This window comes from Cyclopterus lumpus, chromosome 13, assembly GCF_009769545.1.
Source record: "Cyclopterus lumpus isolate fCycLum1 chromosome 13, fCycLum1.pri, whole genome shotgun sequence".
NCBI classification, from domain to species: Eukaryota; Metazoa; Chordata; class Actinopteri; order Perciformes; family Cyclopteridae; genus Cyclopterus; species Cyclopterus lumpus.
This window is the reverse complement of record NC_046978.1, coordinates 17,894,389-17,913,535: the sequence shown is the minus strand read 5'-3', so window position 1 is coordinate 17,913,535 and position 19,147 is coordinate 17,894,389. Positions and strand designations below refer to the sequence as shown.

The 19,147-nt window shown below is 49.5% G+C and overlaps 2 protein-coding genes across 2 annotated transcripts in view; one reads left to right on the top strand and one right to left on the bottom strand.

Moving 5' to 3' along the window:
- Nucleotides 1-10,865, top strand: part of LOC117741627 (period circadian protein homolog 2-like) — a 12,422-nt gene extending 1,557 nt beyond the window's left edge. Inside the window, exons 2-22 of the mRNA XM_034548771.1 lie at nucleotides 1-421; nucleotides 1,341-1,433; nucleotides 1,791-1,945; nucleotides 2,195-2,316; nucleotides 2,552-2,753; nucleotides 3,496-3,547; nucleotides 3,878-4,017; nucleotides 4,143-4,221; nucleotides 4,315-4,421; nucleotides 4,571-4,724; nucleotides 4,820-4,925; nucleotides 5,032-5,287; nucleotides 5,549-5,699; nucleotides 5,807-5,943; nucleotides 6,109-6,294; nucleotides 6,394-6,639; nucleotides 7,163-8,859; nucleotides 8,963-9,170; nucleotides 9,288-9,510; nucleotides 10,050-10,200; nucleotides 10,308-10,865. The exon at nucleotides 1-421 is cut by the window's left edge and continues 113 nt beyond it. Of these exons, the coding sequence (XP_034404662.1) occupies nucleotides 12-421; nucleotides 1,341-1,433; nucleotides 1,791-1,945; nucleotides 2,195-2,316; nucleotides 2,552-2,753; nucleotides 3,496-3,547; nucleotides 3,878-4,017; nucleotides 4,143-4,221; nucleotides 4,315-4,421; nucleotides 4,571-4,724; nucleotides 4,820-4,925; nucleotides 5,032-5,287; nucleotides 5,549-5,699; nucleotides 5,807-5,943; nucleotides 6,109-6,294; nucleotides 6,394-6,639; nucleotides 7,163-8,859; nucleotides 8,963-9,170; nucleotides 9,288-9,510; nucleotides 10,050-10,200; nucleotides 10,308-10,463 (5,031 nt within the window). The 5' untranslated portion in view covers nucleotides 1-11 and the 3' untranslated portion in view covers nucleotides 10,464-10,865. The remainder of the gene's footprint in view (nucleotides 422-1,340; nucleotides 1,434-1,790; nucleotides 1,946-2,194; nucleotides 2,317-2,551; nucleotides 2,754-3,495; nucleotides 3,548-3,877; nucleotides 4,018-4,142; nucleotides 4,222-4,314; nucleotides 4,422-4,570; nucleotides 4,725-4,819; nucleotides 4,926-5,031; nucleotides 5,288-5,548; nucleotides 5,700-5,806; nucleotides 5,944-6,108; nucleotides 6,295-6,393; nucleotides 6,640-7,162; nucleotides 8,860-8,962; nucleotides 9,171-9,287; nucleotides 9,511-10,049; nucleotides 10,201-10,307) is intronic.
- A 4,301-nt stretch (nucleotides 10,866-15,166) lies between these two features.
- On the bottom strand, nucleotides 15,167-17,241 carry her13 (hairy-related 13). The gene is made up of 4 exons (XM_034548700.1): nucleotides 16,958-17,241; nucleotides 16,632-16,718; nucleotides 16,411-16,492; nucleotides 15,167-15,976 (listed from the first exon to the last, which is right to left on the bottom strand). The coding sequence occupies exons 1-4, from the start codon at nucleotides 17,042-17,044 to the stop codon at nucleotides 15,489-15,491; spliced, it is 744 nt and encodes a 247-aa protein (XP_034404591.1). The 5' UTR covers nucleotides 17,045-17,241; the 3' UTR covers nucleotides 15,167-15,488.
- Nucleotides 17,242-19,147: the final 1,906 nt, after the last annotated feature.

Here is a 19,147-nt window from a genome sequence, read left to right as displayed (position 1 = left end):
TTTTCGACGCCATGTCTGATGAAAGTGAGCCGAAGCACTTCCTGTACTCGACCCTGGAGGGGCTCGAGAGGAACCGGGTCGGCTTCCAGCCGGAGGGGGAGGACGGCTCCGCCCGCGGCACCATCGGTCAACTCCACCGCATGGCCGCCGCCTACAAAAAGGGCTGCGGCCGGCGGGACGGGGTCAGCGACGGCGGCCACGAGCGCGCGGCCTCCCCCCAGCACAAAGACAGGAAGCGGCCGCGCGCGCCCTCGCGCGAGGACGTAGAGATGCGGGGCAGCGGCGGCTCGAGCGCGAGCGGGACGGAGTCGCACGGCAACGAGTCCCATGGCAACGAGTCGCACGGAAACGAGTCCGTGGGCAGCTCGAGCGGCAACGGCAAGGACTCGGCCCTCACGGAGTCCTCGGGCAGCAACAAGAGGTGAGGGCACGTCACTAATGGTTCCGGCCCCCCACCACCCACCGCCATGGGGGGCGCGGACCATCTAGGTCACGGAAATGAGCTTCATTAAATGTAATAGAAGGGCCATTTCTTCTCCTCTGAGTCATTGTTGGTCTGAGTCACTGCTGGACTTGGCAGTTTCTTCTAGAAATGGCAAAAGTCAAACATGTTCGCTAGCAAGAATTAAAGAAAAAAAAAAAAACACCTGTTGGAGGTCAGCTGTTAAGTTACACAGCTCTGACGTTTCCTGCAGCTGTGATGAGGCTGGAAAGATTGTGTCCAGACTTGTTTGCGTCTCCATAAATGAAGTTACCAAACGTCTCCTTGAAAGTTAAGTTAACACAGGACTTTTATTATTATTTTATTTACACCGGTGAGGCCTTTTTATGACGTCTGTAGCTCAATACAGCTGGTTGATTGTACAGCCACAAGTGATTGTTTACACTACAAAGCATCGACCTTTAGGATTTATTATTTAGAAGGTCTTTGTCGACCTCGTCTGCACGAGCCTCTGAAACGTGTAGAAGAAGTTGCAATCGACCACTATTCCTGATTTTTTTTATAAACAGGATCACATACGACATATCTAAGGCCTTCAAACGAGTGGTAACTTTCAAACAATTTGACAGAAAAGTTCTCTATGGATTTAGTATTTCCCTTGTTTTGGTTTACATTTAGCGGCGCACCACCCAGTCCCCTTTTTATTCTTAAATTTTGCCATATTTTAAATCCAGTGACGGATATATTCCAGCCGCCTGTTTGTATCTGTAAGGACGCAGACGTTCTCTAAACACCAAGTCCTTGACTCGCTTGTCTAGTCTTGCCTTTTTGGTTTTTGTGTGTTTGTCCTTCAATAACACAACGTGTTGTTATTGTTGTTGTTGTTTGTGGGTTACAGCTCAAACTCTCACAGTCTGTCGCCGCCGAGCAGCTCCAACGCCTTCAGCCTGGTGAGCTCCGAGCAGGACAACCCTTCGACCAGCGGCTGCAGGTTAATATGCATCTTTCATCTTACTTTTCTTTTTAAAAAAATTTATTTTTGAAAAGACAAAGAGTTGATGTCAAAATCCTGATTATGTTCGTAAAGGATCAACTAATAATCAACACAGGATGAAAACTGTGACAGTTCTTATTTTTATTTTACTCATTTGCAGTTTGCTTATTTATTTATTCCTCGTTCCGAGTGAAATGTGTTTTTGGCAGTGGCAAACAGCAGAAACCATACGGGACGAGTGACCCCGTTACCCCCCCTCCCCCCCCTCCATCATCCCCTCACATGCATAGCACCTTCTCTGGCTGACACCACGTCGTTTTTGACACCCGTGTGTGTCTCGTGTTCGCCCCGCAGCAGCGAACAGTCCGCCAAAGCCAAGACACAGAAGGAGCTCTTCAAGACCCTCAAGGAGCTGAAGATGCACCTGCCGTCGGAAAAGCGGAGCAAGGGCAAGCCGAGCACCGTCAACTCGCTGAAATACGCCCTGCGGTGCGTCAAACAGGTGAAAGGTAAGACTCTCTTCCATCGGCGCATTGTATTCACGTTGTAGCTAATGCCCCATCAGATGTGTTTATGACGTTATGAAAAAAAACACATATTTTTGGACCTATCTGGGTTATAGATTTCGAATCATGTGCATGAAAAGCAGTTACCAAGAAAATGATGGGTATGCGATAAATAGTCCTACTTTATCATACTTTCCGAATGTGAAATGGTGTTCATCAATGCGTCTCCTCCTTTTTTTTTTTGTCATGCAGCAAATGAAGAATACTATCAGATGCTGATGACCAAGGACAGCCAGCCGCCGGGGTTCGATGTCTCGTCCTACACCATCGAGGAGATCAACAGCATCACCTCCGAATACACCCTTAAAAACAACGTGAGTGCTCCTGATCATTGGCCGTAAAGTTGTGTTCTAGTTGTGGTTTTAGTTTCGTATTTGACGTCATTTCTCAAAATGCTGAAATCTGATGACGTGAAATAAACCGGTGGTGATTCCTTATGATTTGAATTTGTCTGCACATCATATGTGACGTGTTGTTTTAGATGCTGGAGGATAGCTTTTGAACATCTTGAAACTGACCGATTTGTGTGAAATCTTTCTACCCCTACAGGATATTTTTGCTGTAGCCGTCTCGCTCATCACGGGCAAAATAGTTTACATCTCGGACCAGGCGGCGTCCATCTTGAACTGCAAGCGCGAAGTGTTCAACAACGCCAAGTTCGTGGAGTTCTTGGCGCCTCAGGACGTCAGCGTGTTCTACAGCTTCACCACGCCCTACCGCCTGCCCTCATGGAGCATGTGCACCGGAGCAGGTAACACCCATCCCTGAACTGGAAACTGTTTTTTTTTTTATGTCACTTCATATCCTCCATTGCCGTTCCATCCCCCCAATGAATAAGCCCACACGCATTCATAACTGGGCCAACAACGTGGATGGTACGTTTGCCATAAACCCACAAAGGGCACGTGGAGAACCCACATGAACCATACCACCTGCAAACACACACACCAGCATTTACCCCCCCCCTTGCACACACGTGTTCATACACACATAGCACATATTTCATTAACACGCTTAATCACACATCAATGAATGTGCACCCACTCACTCACCATTGCTGAAGATAATTGCATATTGGCGCATTCAGTCGCATATTGGGGGGTCGGAAAGCAAAATATCGTGTGTGTAGTAATTCATTCAAAGGTATTTTCATGTCTGTGGTACATTTTGGAGCTTATGCTTTTAAATATTCTCTCTTGGTGTTTTAAAAAATTCCCTAAAAGCAACTTTCAGAGATGTAAAGCGGCATCAAATGTCGTGATTCTTGTCCATCCTCTTAAAAGTACTGCAGTTGGTTTTGTTGTCTTAACTTGACATGGGGATTTAAAAGCCTGAGCAGCATTATCTTTTTATTAAATCATTTTGGACTGTCGTACATCCTCAAATTGCTTAATCACAGGGGAACTCTCACGCTGCCTCTGTTGCTTCTTTACCTCTTCCCTTATCGGGTACTTTTATATATTCATCCCTCCTTTTCCATGTCTCTTATTCAGACTCGTCTCCCACGGAGTGCATGCAGGAGAAATCCTTCTTTTGCCGCATCAGGTGAGTGGAAGCAGCCGGCGCCTTCTCTGATCCATAGTTTCCTACTCAGAGGAGAGAGGAGAGAGGAGAGAGGAGAGAGGAGAGAGGAGAGAGGAGAGAGGAGAGAGTCAGCAGTTGTGAGCTTTTAAACTGTCTCCATCTAGTGGCTCATATCGGTGTTACAGCTACATTTAAAGATTGAAGGCTTTGGTTGAATATTTAGCAGATAATTTGATTGATATATTATCACATAAGTGTACAGGTTTAGTCATAGTTTACAATTTTAAAGAAAGTAAATGTAGGGTACTTATTACACAGTGTTATAATTGTTTTTTAATTGTTTTATTTTAGTGGCAAGGAGCGTGAAGGAGATCTGCAGTACTATCCTTTCCGCATGACTCCCTACCGGATGAAAGTCCAGGATGCCGAGCTGGGTGAGGAGCAGTTCTGCTGCCTCCTGCTGGCCGAGAGGGTGCACTCCGGTTACGAAGGTGAGGGTTTGTTGTACTGCATCGCCTCCCTGAAATTCACCCAGAAGATAAAAGAGCTCGGTTTGTCCCACGCGGTTCCCTTTTCGAGTTGTGTGATGGTCTGTTCGTGTTTCTTCTCTCCTCAGCACCCAGAATCCCTGCTGACAAGCGCGTCTTCACCACCACACACACACCTAACTGTGTGTTCCAGGATGTGGATGAGAGGTGGGTGGACTGAGCCTCCCCACACACACACACACACACACACATATATACTATGTAACTGACGTTAACATGTTGTTGTTGTTTCTCCATCAGGGCCGTTCCTCTGTTGGGTTACCTCCCTCAGGACCTGATCGGGACCCCCGTGCTGCTCAATCTGCACCCGAGTGACCGACACTTGATGCTGGCTGTGCATCGTAAAAGTAAGCAGTGGTCACGCAAAGAGAAACGTTCGCCCCTCGTCCTGAAGTGGTCCGAAATCATCCCGATAGTGTTTCCTTGTTACCGAATTGTTACCAGCTTTTGTGTCACGCAGCTGTCACTCACGCACACACACTCTCTCTTCCAACAGTTCTGCAGTCTGCCGGCCAGCCGTTCGATCACTCCTCGATCCGTTTCTGCGCGCGAAACGGCGACTACGTCACCATCGACACCAGCTGGTCCAGCTTCGTCAACCCCTGGAGTCGCAAGGTCTCCTTTGTCATCGGCAGGCACAAAGTCCGCATGTGAGTACACCCGACGTGTCACTTTCAGTCGTATTGGAATTGTATTCACTTTGAACATTGTGGATGACAGTCGTCTGTTTTTTTGTTTTTTTCAGGGGTCCTGTGAATGAAGATGTTTTCGCAGCACCAGCTTTTCATGGAGGGAAGATCATAGACTCAGACATCCAAATTAGTGAACAGATCCACAAGCTGCTACTCCAAGTATGTGTACACACACACACACACACACACACACAGACAGACAGACACACGTTTTCAACCCCCGCGTTTGTCAGTTCCTGTAACCGTCTCCCCTCTCTCTCTTCAGCCGGTCCACAACATGGGCTCCAGCGGCTACGGCAGCAACGGTTCCCACGAGCAGCCGGTGAGCATCGGCTCGTCCAGCGAGAGCAACGGGAATGCGGCGGAGGAGGCGAACAAGGCCAAGCCTCCCAGGACCTTCCAGGAGATTTGTAAAGGGGTCCACATGCTGAAGAACCAGGACTCCCAGGTCGGCCTGCGCTCCCCACCGCCTTCGCCCTCGTGGTCGACGTCCAAGCCGGAGCAGAAGAAGACCGCTGACGGTGAGTTCGGTTTTTATATCTGTGGTGGCTTTTGACTCGGAGAGCACATTAATTCATGTAGTGGCAGATCACATTGGTAGAAGATAGTATGCACATTTCCCTCAACGAGAACATCCATCTAGACAAGTGACTTTACTCGGTCAGCATGAAAAATAGTCAATTCTTTAAGAAGAAAATTATTATAAAAGTGCAGGCAATAAGTTATTTGATAGTATGTGAATTAAAATGTCTCGTTAAAGTGTGAGTATTTTCCCCTTCCAGCCTCTCGGAAGAGTCCAGCGATGCGTCTGAAAGACTCTGCGCCCCCTCTGCAGGTCAGAGACGGTACTGCAGCCAGCGTTGAGGACTTAACATGGAAAGACCAGACTATCTGCTCCTACCAGCAGATCAGCTGCCTCGACAGTGTCATCCGGTAAGGCTCGGCGTGTGCGTCCACAAAAGATGAGCAGTTTAAAGATCATATGCGTGTGTGTGTGTGAAGCGTCCACCTCTCTGATCGAACCCATTTCTGTTGCTCAGGTACCTGGAGAGTTGTAACGTCCCCATCACAGCAAAGAGGAAGTACCAGTTCTCCACCAACGCCACCTCCTCCAACTCGGATGACGACAAGAAGGGCTCAGAGGATTGCATGCAGGTGTCTCAGGACATAAACCAAGGCATGTACATAAACGCATGTCCCACACTTTCAGGATATTAGATCCAATTTTACTACATTTAAATACAATGTGCATCAGCTTGGGTTCACTTGCTTAACTGATAGGAACTAGACTGTAATCATATTTGGCTTGGAGCTAACGGACGATTGCTCCTTCCCCGTGCAGACTCTTTGGTTCTAGACGCCCAGCCCGGCCTGTCAAACATGAAAGCGCTTAAGAAGCCCTCGTCGGGCCCCCTGGCTCCGCTCACCCTGCCCAGCAAGGCCGAGAGCGTGGTGTCCATCACCTCGCAGTGCAGCTACAGCAGCACCATCGTCCACGTGGGAGACAAGAAGCCTCAGCCGGAGTCCGGTGAGTGTCGGCATACATTTTAGGGTGATGTCGAGAAGCCGGATAGCAAGTTCTGTCTTTCACTGACCTTCATGGCTCCCTCTCCGATTCGTTCTGCAGAGATTATCGAGGACGTGGCAGAGAGCGCCGCGCCCCCGGCTCTGCATGTCAACGTGGTGTCCCCGCCCAGCCAGGAGGAGGAGGCCTACAAGCGTCTGGGACTGACCAAGCAGGTGCTGGCTGCGCACACCCAGAAAGAAGAGCAGGCCTATCTCCACCGCTGCCGAGAGCTCCACAACGCCGGGACCCTCCAGATGGACTGTTTCACCTATCTGTACGAGCAGAGAGGTCCAGCTAACGCTGAAGGTACACACAGTTTAATAGTTACTTTGGTTTATTTGATAAGGGACAGTGCACATTAATAATACAAAAATTCTACACTACCAGAGTTTCTTTTGGTTAAAAAAAAACATACATACTGTTTTGGATACATTAAGTTGTAAACAGCATTGCTTTAACCAAGTAGTTACATGAACCATGGAGTTAGTGAGTTAATTTACAACATCTCCCATTTTGCTACCATGCAAGTAAATTACAGTGTCATCAGCATACATTTGGATATTGGTATCAGGACATACTGATGGCAGATCATTAATTTAATTAATATATAAAGAAAATAGTAATGGGCCCAGGACGGATCCTTGTGGGACGCCTGTGGACAAGTGGAGGACAGTAGATTGATAGTTCTGAATTTGGACATACTTATATATTGGCTCTGATATTAACCACATTAAGTTAAAATTGGCTCTTTTTATTCACGACTATTCCTCCTTTTTCTGTTACATCTGGATAAACGACCCCCTTGTCTTCAACCTTGTGTCGTTTTTAGACTCCGCTGCACTACGAGGTGGAACCAAACAAGGCCCCGCCAGGCCTGAGCCGACTGCCAAGAGAGGCAACCGCAACAGGAAGTCCAAGAAGCCGCGGGTGAAGCATCCGGATTCGTCGGACAGCGGCGTATCAAACCGCAAACGCCGGCCCCCTCTCCAGAGCCTCAACCAAACCTCGTGGTCCCTGTCGGAAGCATCCGTGTCGGCTTTTAACGTCTCCTACCCGGCCATGGTGCCCGCCTACCCGCTCTATCCCCCCGCACCTGCAGCCTCAGCTCAGGCCCCCTGTCCGGACCCTTCCCTGTCCGCAGGCTTTGGTGAGGGACAGAGCACCCAATCCCTACCGACCACCGCTCCGTTTGGTGCGCCCATTGTTACCCCTGTGGTGGCTCTGGTGCTACCCAATTACCTCTTCCCCCAAGTAGGGCAGTTGGGTCAGAACGGGCAGCTGGCGGCTGCTTCTGGACCAGCGTTTTTCCCTGAGCAGACCCAGACGCAGACCCAGCAGGCCTTCCAGCCCCCACAGCCAGCCTTCGCCATGGAAACACAGCCACCCTACATTGGCCAACCGCCGTTCCCCGTCCAGACTGCCTTTACCCCCCAAGTCCCCTTCACTGCCTCCCAGACTTTCCAAACCCCACAGACCCCCTTCACTACAGTGCCGCCTTTCCAAACCACACAGACCCCCTTTACTATAGTGCCACCTTTCCAAACCACACAGACCCCCTTCACTACAGTGCCACCTTTCCAAACCACACAGACCCCCTTTACTATAGTACCACCTTTCCATACCCCTCAGACCCCCTTCACTACAGTGCGGCCTTTCCATACCCCTCATACCCCCTTCACTACAGTGCGGCCTTTCCATACCCCTCAGACCCCCTTCACAACAGTGCCACCTATCCATGCCCCTCAGACCCCCTTTACTATAGTACCACCTATCCATGCCCCTCAGACCCCCTTTACTATAGTACCACCTATCCATGCCCCTCAGACCCCCTTTACTATAGTACCACCTATCCATGCCCCTCAGACCCCCTTTACTACAGTACCACCTTTCCATGCCCCTCAGACCCCCATCACTACAGTGCCACCTTTCCATGCCCCTCAGACCCCCTTCACTACAGTGCCACCTTTCCATGCCCCTCAGACCCCCATCACTACAGTGCCACCTGTCCATGCCCCTCAGACCCCCTTCACTACAGTGCCACCTTTCCATGCCCCTCAGACCCCCTTCACTACAGTGCCACCTTTCCATGCCCCTCAGACCCCCTTCACTACAGTGCCACCTTTCCATGCCCCTCAGACCCCCTTCACTACAGCGCGGCCTTTCCATGCCCCTCAGACTGCCTACACTACGCAGAAGCATTTCGCGGCAAAGCCTCCTTTCCGGGTGCGGACTCAGTTTGGGACTCGAGCCCCGTATCCAGCTCAGCCGTTCCCCTACATCTTCGCCCCCGAGCCACCCAAATCCATGGCCACGGCGCTCCGAGAGGGGGTGTCGTCGCGCCCCTCCACACCGGCCTCTGGAGCGCGGGAGCCCACCGCGTCGCCGCCGCTGTTTGAGTCGCGGTGCAGCTCGCCCCTGCAGCTCAATCTGCTGAGCATGGAGGATAGCACGGCGCCGCTTGCAGGTTGCCCGGGCAACGGCTCAGCAGGAGCATCGAGGGCGGCCGAGACCGAGAAACGCCAACAGGTGAGGGTCACGATGTCTCGAGTGATCAGAACTCTCGTATACACCCCCACACCTCCACATAAGGCGTGTCCCAGAGCTGATGGCTTGCTGTCTTGTGTTTCAGGTGGAGTCTGCAGGAGACGGGGCTCACAGTGACGGTAACTCGTCCTACGACTTGGGGGGCATCCTGCTGCAGGAGGATTCTCACTCCGGGACCGGATCAGCCACCTCTGGTTCCACGGGCTCTGGATCGGGCTCTGGATCGGGCTCTGGATCGGGCTCTGGATCGGGCAGTGGTACATCAGCTAGTGGAGCTTCTGGCTGCCGAACAGGTCAGTAGAGATTTAAACTCCACCTAAATGACGTTTTTGATTGGTTAGTTTCCTTTTTAGGAAGTTTATGCACCAAATGATTATTCTTGACCGTTTTCGAATTCTCTCGTTGCACAGGGAGCAGCAACAGCAGCAAATACTTTGGCACTCTGGAACACCACCCCAAGGCCAGAGCCAAGATGAGAGGCGGAGGAGACTCTGAAGGAAGCCAGTCGCAGACCAAGGTTTCAAGCCGAGGCGACGGAGAGCGTTTCCTCAAATACGTTCGCCAGGAGCCCCTCTGGCTGCTGATGGCCAACGCTGACGAGAAGGTCATGATGACGTACCAAATGCCATCCAGGTGAGTCTGACTGGGATTACGCATTATCTTCAGAGGGAACAGAACTGCAATGCAAATTCCTACTGTAAGAAGAATATGGGGTCGGATCAGTTTCAATAATTGCAAATGCACACAGAGAGACTCACAAATACAAACACAAAGATTCACAAATGCGCACAGAACAATTCACAAATATATTCGATTTATAAATGCGCGCAGAACAATTCACAATTACAATTCAATGCACATAGAAATGCAGAAATATATTCCGGATTTTTCTTTTACATTTGTATAAATCGTAATTTATTAATGTTTGCATTGTAATGTATTTGTGAATCGTTCTGCGTGCATTTGTGAATATTTGTGTTTGCATTTGTGAGTCTCTCTGTGTGCATTATATTATATTTTTTATATATATATATTATTGAGACTGATCTGACCCCAAAGAAGAAGGATGCAAAAGTCATTCAGATGTATCCAGTTTCTTTTTTTGATAGCGTGCACATTTCTTTGCGACTGAGTTACAATTTTTTTTCTTCTTCTCTTTCGTGATCCTTCAGGGACATTCAGAGGGTTCTGCAAGAAGACAAGGAGAGGCTGAGGCAGATGCAGAAGAGCCAGCCACACTTTACCTCCGACCAGCGGCGAGAGCTCGTGGAGGAGCACCCTTGGATGAGGAGGGGGGGTCTGCCTGTTGCCGTCAATGTGAAGGTCAGTACCAAACACGCGCTGTGCGTTTAAAATGAAAAATCAGGAATATTCACGTATGGAAATGAGTCAGATTTAAGTATATTTAATATGGTGTGTGTGTGTTTTAGGAGTGTGTGTACTGCGAAGACGCAGCGGCGGCGCCCATCGAAGAGAACCTGTCGCACATGGAAATGGGCGGGCTCGGCGAGGAGCTGCGCCGCGAGGGCCAGAATGCCCAGAGCCAATCGGAGAAGTCTCAGCCTCAAACAGACACCGGCTCCTGAACACACACGCACACACACGCGTACACACGCGCACACACGCGCACACACACACACAAGCCACCAGCAGGGGGACACACTCAACCAGAAATGGACCTTTTGGGCAGAACGGTGTGCTCATGCGAGTACCGCTCCTCGTGTGCAGTTCTTAAGCCGTCCTTGCAGGGGGCAGTAGCTCTTTATGAGGGTCTTTGTATGCGTGACCCTCATATAGTACTTTTGCCAACTCCCTCTTACACACACACACACACACACACACACGCACACACACACACTGAAAGGATCTGGGTGGTTGGTGACTTTTTAAGCCTACCAGGTATTTTCTTTTTAATATTTATTCCATTGTCTCTTTCACAGAGGCCGAGCTTGACGGCAACATGAGAAGATATTATTATATTTATTGGATAATGGGTGTCTTATGAATATATATATATATATATATATATATATATATGTGTGTGTTCTTGTTTGCCACATGGTGTCATTCAAGCCCCTGAACCCCCCCCCCCCACTTCTTTTTTTTAACTATGTAGAATACATGTGGTGCACAGTGGATTATGTAGTCCTGGTCAAAGGGCAGGGACACCGACTTTTGTATGGCCAAAGAGTTTTTTTTAACCCCCCCCCCTCCCACCCCCACTCCCCTTTGAACCTGGGTATTTGCATTATCCAGGCCCGGGGGCGGTGGTTGCACTCGACTCAAACTGCCAACAGAGTGAGAGCAACTCTCCTCAGTAACCGTGACGATATCCATTCAACTTCAAAATCGCATATTTATTTTCTACCAGATATTATATCTAGAATAGATTGTTCTGAAGCTAAAGCCAAATACATTCAGCTAAAGGACAGTACTTTATACACATTCACCGTTTACAGGTCGTTGACGATTAACTCTACGCGATATTAAAGTCACTTTTGACAAATACGACGTGGAGTCCGCTAGCGCATTTTACAGAATAACCTCGAAGACCTTCTCTTTTCTTTTTTTTTTTTAAACGGCACAGGTGCTATGAACAAGTGTGCGTCATCACAGGTGAAGGAGCTGCTGGGATACATGAAAGCAGCAGGAAAGTGAGAGGTTGAGAGGTCAAGTCAAGGTCAAAGCTGAAGAAATGTGTATTACTGTCGATATGGTGCAGCCAGTAATCAGTTGGGAATTTTTATACATTATGCAAAACGACAGATCACTTTTTTTCGAAGCTGTTGGTCGGAGCATTTGCGCAATAACCGCGTCGTCGGCCCGAGGTTTGGACCGAGCGTTCGGCACTGTAGCACTAAATCAGTAACCTTCTGTTACGCGGTAAGTGTGGACACGGGTGCACCTGGAAGTCCGCTCGGCATTGAGATATTAGGGGAAACCGGTCTCCGTGTAGTTGAGGTAAACAATGGGAGTTTCTGGGAACAGAGTTGAGGCAGTGCTTGTGAATGTAGCTCAGACTGGACCGAGAGCATCTCGCTGGCTGCGTTTATTTTTTATTTCTTTTATTCCTTACTTTTATTTATTGAATTTTCTTTTATTTCTTTTAGTTTTGATGGTGAAAACGAGAGCTTTCTGATTGTCATTGAGGGACGGACCCTAGAAAATAAAAAAACCAGGTCATGTTACTGTAAGCAGAACGTGTGTGTGTGTGTGTGTGTGTGTGTGTGTGTGTGTGGGTAAAACCCAATGGACACGGCGGGTCAGATACTTCAGTGATTCCGGTGAGTGACGGGCTCGGACTGCCGGGTCTCTGTGGACACCACACAGAGGGGGGCCGGCGCCCGTCACCACCTTCAGTCTTTTGTCTCTTTTTCTCAAGGGGGGGCTCATCCCAACGCCCACCTGTGTACAACCCATCACGAAGAAAGAGAGTAATATGTATTTACTTTCCATTTCTACATCAGTGGCACACACACACACACACACACCGGTGGGCACCCTGAACTGTAAATGCACATGATGTCGTGTACGGTCGTGTAAAATGTTTTGTAGGTAAAAAAAACAACAAGATGTACTGTTTGAGAAACAGAGTTGTAATAAAATTACAGAAATAAAAGCGGCGTGACTGTGAGGATTTTTCTTTTCTTTTTTGTGTTACTATGTGTTGGTCTGGAAGAAGAAGAAAGAATATCAGATAAACCGAAAAAATAACTATTTTTGTAAGATATCAGCTGATTTGTGACTATTTAGGACCAAATTCGAGGTGCCGAGGATGACCGGGTCCCCCCCCCCCCCTCCTGGGAGGGATCTGTTTCAGCGCCATATGCCTTGCCTCCGCCGTTGAAAATCCCTCTGGCGCCAACTGTTGCATCCCGCTGACCTTTGACCTCCAGAATTCATATGCATGCTCACAACACACACACACACACACACACAGCTGATGCGGTCGGACCCCCCTCCTCTCTGTTTCCCCTTTTTCTTTGAGGACTACAGCTGGTGACGCGGTCGACCCGTCGTTGTTCTTTCACGTTGGCCTGAGCAGAAGAGATTTATATCGTATACATTTTGATTGATTTTACAGCCCTTTGGATCAAAAAGAAACACAAGGATAATAATGACCAAAAGACACTATACAATAGGCCTATGCTTCTCAACAATATACAATGGGGTGTGACTCAAATTAAATTTTGCCTGAGGGGTTCCTTAACATCCCCGCCCATCCACCCACCTGCTTCCTTCCATACGCCCAAACACACACACACACACACACACGATATGGTCACAAACACACACAAACACACACACACGGTGTGTTTCGGGGACGTTGCATGTCCTCCTGGACATTGTGCACTGTAATCTTTCTACAAGGAGTCTAAAAATAGACCGGCTGAATGGAAAGAGCAGCTGCCAGCTGGATGTTCAGCGAGGGAGCTGCTGCAGAGATGTTGGTGAGAACTTAATGTTAATGCGAAGATGCGTATGCGTGTGCGTGTGCGTGTGTGTGTGTGTGTGCGTGTGTGTGTGTGTGGATCCTACATAAATAAACATAATGCACTTGACCTCTCCTGCATTTACATAATCAAGACTTATTGTAGAAACAGGTATTCTTTTAATGTTTTACAAAGAAACAATGAGCTTTGTTTGTCTGCATTGTTAAAGACTAACAAACTCTATAAACCCTATAAAGTAGGTCAACTCAGCTCTGACCAGCTGCAACATTAGAGGATATATATACAATATAAATATGCATAATGATGCAAACTTTAAGGGTTTTTAGGTGTTTTTAATAGTCGAATATAGCAACATCCTCTAATATTCTGATCACACTGAGTTTACTCTTTTTTTAAACATTTAATAAAACGACTTTTCATGTCAATAAAACACACTTCCTCCTGCAGGAGTCTCGATGATCAAGTGTCAGTCAGGAAGACAGCCCGTGTGTGTGTGTGTGTGTGCGCGCGTGCGCACGCGCGCCCCTTTGAAGACTCGCGGCCCCTTTGTAGTGCGCCCTCTTTCAGCTGCGCCGGCTTCTTTTTGACGCTCCTCCGTCAAACGGCCGCAGCTTTGATCCCCGTGTGTCGTCCGCTCCCACTTCAATGTGTTTCCTCCCACGTTCACACCCGGGTCCAGCATGTGAACTAACCCCCCCCCCCCCCCCACCTGCACCCCCACCTCTCCATCTCCTCCTCGGTGTGTTAAGTATCCCTCCTGGACTCCATCTGACAACATAATGACTTAAATACTACATGTTTTTTTAATATATATATATATTCCGGTTGTTATTCCACTTGTTCCCCATCTGAGACCCTCAGAGACCCCGAGACCTGGTCCAGACGCAGTCCAGACAGGATCTAACGTCCCCCTTTTGTTAACGCGCTCATTGTCGCCGAGGTGAGAGCGAAGACACTTAGGACAAGAGGTGAGACTCTTTCATGTGCGCACGCGCACCGCGCGTCCTCGTGGTGAGAAGGTGAAAACAGGAAGAAGTGTGTGTGGGGGGGGGGGGGGGGGGACCATATCTCAATTATCTCAAAGGGGTTATGATCTTTACATTCATGCATTTTAACGATAGAATTGTCCAGATGGACTTTTTTCAGGAGGTCAAAGGTCATTATGTGAGGAACAGCTGATCAAAAAAGCTTTTTTTATTTGTCTGTTTTTTGGTCACTTTATTGCTTTTAAGAGCTTATTAGCCTAAATATGTTCCCTAAAGCCCAATGACAATATTTCATCTCACAGATTTGTGAGTATTTTTTTTTTTGTAAAATCCTGTTTATTGTGACACTTTTACTCTCCGTTGTTGATTCAATCAGGCGACAGCGTTACAATTACATCGTTTTATTTAGCAAAAACTCAAGACATTTCTAGACATCGATACAACATAAAGTGGTCATTCTGAATGAGGCTACTGGTCCGATGAACTACAGGCCTTCGTGAAATACAATAGAAATATTTATATTAATCAGAGGCATCGCCAAAAAAAACTTCTCGGGTTTTCTAAAAGAGCTTTTCTCCACATACAAATCCTATATACACACACACACACACACACAAGAGTTATCGACACAAAATCAAAAAAGCGTAAACGTGAGCTCGCTCCTCGTCCGTCCTTCGTTGGGATATAAGTGAATGTCGAGGGAGAGGAAGGTCTTCGTGCCTCTCCAGGTGTAAAGAAAAGTCACAACAGAGGGGCCCGGTGCTTTCAGGAGGCCCACAGTATGGGAGAGGGAGGGGGGGGGGCTTGATATAAAAGAAAAGAAAACACCAACCTTGAACACCCCGAGGAGTGAATTTCTACTGAGTGATTTCCGACATTTTCCCAGAATGCCGAGGGGCAGGATTTAAACTTCTGCCTCGCATTCGGTCGTGAAGAGAGAGAGAGAGAAAAAAAAAAGCAACGGTCACTCCACAAAAAGGCCACGTGGTCCGCGGATGCACTGCACTGGTTATTGAACGTCAATGTGGGGAATCCAGAAGAAACATCCATGCATAATCTGCAAAAAACAGTGCACATGAAATGCAGGTTGCACCACCGCAAATAGTTTTGTAGTTGTTGAGTGGACTTTTCCCCTTTTTCCGGTTAAGAGGCCCCACGACCCCCAGACCTCCTACCAGGGTCTCCACATGGACCGCGGGTAGGTCACGGTGGGCATGCTCAGGGCCTCCCCGTTCTCCGAGCCCTCGGTGGAGCTCTGGTTGTGCTCGCTGTCGGTCTCGTCCAGGTCGGAGCACAGGTCCTCGCTGGACGAGGCGGAGGGCGCCGGGGACGGCGCCGAGGACGAGCCGCCGGACCCGCTCCTCCCTCCGGGCGAGGCCGGGGTCGAGCGCGCCGGCGACTCGTCCCCGCCGCGCCAAGTGCTGCCGCCGCCGCCGCCGCCGCCGTTACTCCCGGGAGCGTCCGTGATTAGATCCATCAGCACGTCCTGGAGGTGGTCCTCGTTCAGGGGCATGCACTCCAGGAGGTGGTTGAGGAGCTCCGCCGCCACCGTGGCGTCTATCCCGGGACAGCTGGACACGAACGTGTGGACCTCGTGCATGCACTGGATGTAGCCGGCCGCGAACCTCTCGCTGGCCTCTCGGCCGAGTGCGTCTGTTTCTGCGGAGGTGAGAAGGGGGAAAGAGTGTGAAGGGACTGCAAGCCAGGTGCCCATCCAGGTGGTTGTCACGGGCAACCAGATCAAACCTCTTGATTAGATACCACAGAATGACTCGTGTTCCCTCTAAAGAAGTGGCTGCTTTGGTCTTGTGATCCAAAGACACGTCTACCTGTGACCCCTCGTCAGGGAGTTCTTTCCCCTCGTTTCATTAATTATCATTATTATGAATTAATAGTCCTGAAGTAGTTAATTTAGATGTTTTTCTTTCTACTTTCCTCCTCTGTTAAAGATCTCTGTGACCCCTGAAACGTGTCTAGTGACCCCCACTGCTCTCCATCTCAGGTTGAAGTATTACATCCCTTCGGGTATGACATCCCTTCAAGACGATGTGGACCTCAGGTGTCACGGATGATAAGATCAAAGTCGTGCGCACCTTGGGTCCGGTTCTTCAGTACATCCTCCACCTTCTTCACCGTCATCTCCAGCACCTCCGCGTTCTCCATCTTGGAGTGAAACTGTGGGGGAACAACCGACACCGCTCCGATCAGAACCAACGATACGAACCTGTACAGCTGCACAGGTGAGCTATATTAAAAGGTGTGTGCTGCCGGATGGGCTTGCGTTGTGTGCGCACGCGCCGCGCCGTACACTCACGTCCGTGTCCGCCAGCAAAGTCCGCAGCTCCTGCAGACTGTCGTTGATGCGAGCTCGCCGCTTCTTCTCCACCAGCGGCTTCCTGGTCTGCACACACGCACAAAGATCACACTGTGAGTGACATGGAAACCCTCAGCTGTGGATGCAGAGCTGCTTCTTTCTAATAAGGAACTCAAATCAATATATATATATATCAACAGTTAGCAGCGACACTTAAACATGCACTACAGACTGTCAGCGGCGTGACAAGTGCGTCACCGCCAAAGGGTGTCCAAAGGGTGCCCAGAGGGTGCCCAGAGGGTGCCCGCGGGGCCGCCAGCAGGTACCTTTCTGTCCCCTTTCTGGATCCCGTAGTCCGACTCATCTTCCTCCGTATCAAGTCCGGGGTTGCTGGGCCGAGCCGAGGGGGCCATGTTGGTTGGATCGCCGCTTCTGTGGGCTTCTCCCACTGCTGCTTTCTTTTCTTTCTCTCCCGGCTGCGAAGGGGGAGGTGGGGGTGTGTGGGGGGCAGCTGGCAAACGGAACCGGTTACAAGGAGAGCAGAAGAAAAAAAAATCCACAAACTCGCAGGCGAGGCGCCCTGTGTTTATTGTGCAGTCCTAGTGAGACGTGCTGCTGGCGCTGAGTGGCTGTTGTTAGTATTTATAGGGGCTTATTAGCATGTGAATAGGGGCTGAGCTGCTCTCTCGCTGAGGGGAGGGGAGGGGGGGGGGGGGGGGGGGGGGGGACAACGGAGCGCGCACACGGCCGGAGCCAATGAGCGCCCGCTCCCTTTGTCTGCGGTCAGCCCCGACCTGCGCCCGGAGGAGCTGCATGGGCTTTAACCCAGATAGTTTGTTGTGTTAGGGGCCCGAGCGCACTGTTTTTTTAAAAATATATTATAATATATTTTTTAACCACAGTGAATCAACTGTGTGGTTTCCATTCAGCTGCACACAATTGATTACCGTGCAGAATATGTCTAGTTAGAGTCATACATTTTAAATAAAACTCTATGATTAATGTTTCAATAACTTGTTTTTAATACGACCGGTATGACTATTATTCTATTCAATAGTGATTAGTGAGAAACGTGCATGTATAGGAGGTTATAATTACTATTATATATAATACGTGTTTGTGTGTGTTTGTGACCATATCGTGTGTGTGTTTGGGCGTATAATTACTATACTAACTATTATTCAATAGTTCTGTATTTACAGCTTCTCTTTCTTTTCTTCTTTTTTCTTCTCTGCCCGACCCAGTCTTCGTTTCTACTTCTGTTTGGTGTCCGAGCTTCAGCAGATTTAACCGGCTGGTTTCTTTTTTTCTTTCTCTTTTTTGTGTGAGTGTGTGTGTGTGTTGCGGTTGTAACGCGATGCCTTCAGTTGGCAGCTGCTGCCGCTGCCGCTGCTGCCGCTGCTGCCGCTGCCGCTGCTGCCGCTGCCGCTGCTGCCGCTGCTGCCGCTGCTGCCGCTGCCGCTGCTGCCGCTGCCGCTGCTGCCGCTGCCGCTGCCGCTGCTGCCGCTGCCGCTGCTGCCGCTGCCGCTGCCGCTGCCGCTGCTGCCGCTGCCGCTGCCGCTGCTGCCGCTGCCGCTGCTGCCGCTGCCGCTGCTGCCGCTGCCGCTGCTGCCGCTGCCGCTGCCGCTGCTGCCGCTGCCGCCGCTGCTGCCGCCGCTGGCCCCTCGGTCCCAACAAACTGAATCATCCGGGGGAATTAAAGGCCCTTCTCCAAAAGAAAGCGACAGGTGTTGCCCCCGCGCCTCGTTTGTTCTCCGTTTGTTTGGCTTCTGATTCGTGTGCAACTGAATTTCTCACGTACATGCGTGCTCTGCTGCATGCATGCGCGCGACATGGTTATAATATATATAATAACCCACACTCACCGTTCATATTTTGAAGTTGTCATCTTTTAATTGATGTTTAGTACACGGTATTATCATGCAAATTACCCCGCCCCCCTCCTCTCACAATATAGCATGTTATGTCTGCTCATAACAAGGGACCACGCATATGGCATCTGTGCCACCTTCCAGGTAAATGCAATGGTGTGTGGGCTTCAGGTGCCGCTTTTTACGCACGGTTTTTCCAACAATTGCGCAAAACAAACAAACAACTGCAACCAAAAAGCGCCACTGAGCTCTATAGTGTCCCTAAAAAAAGAAGGAAGAGTTTCAGACCTTTTCAAGTGGAGGGGGGCGGGGGTGGGGGGTCTGGCACCTCGCCACCCTCAGATCCCTGTTCCAGATCTTTAATGGTGTGGACTGTGGAGGGAGCAGCTGTCTCGGCTCGCGCTTTTGTTGGTGAGCTATACGCTGAGGGTCCCTGGGTCCCCCCCCCCCCCCTCATCTCTTCCTCTCTTCAGACCTGCTGCCTGCAGATCCATGTGGCGGTCAATCATAACGGCAATAATAGCGGGAGAATGGGCCATAATGTGCACGTTTCTAAACCCAATGATGAATTACATCTTTATTAGTAAACGTATTCATTATTCATAAGCCACAAAATGAAAGGGTTAGTTCGCCCCAAACTGGAAA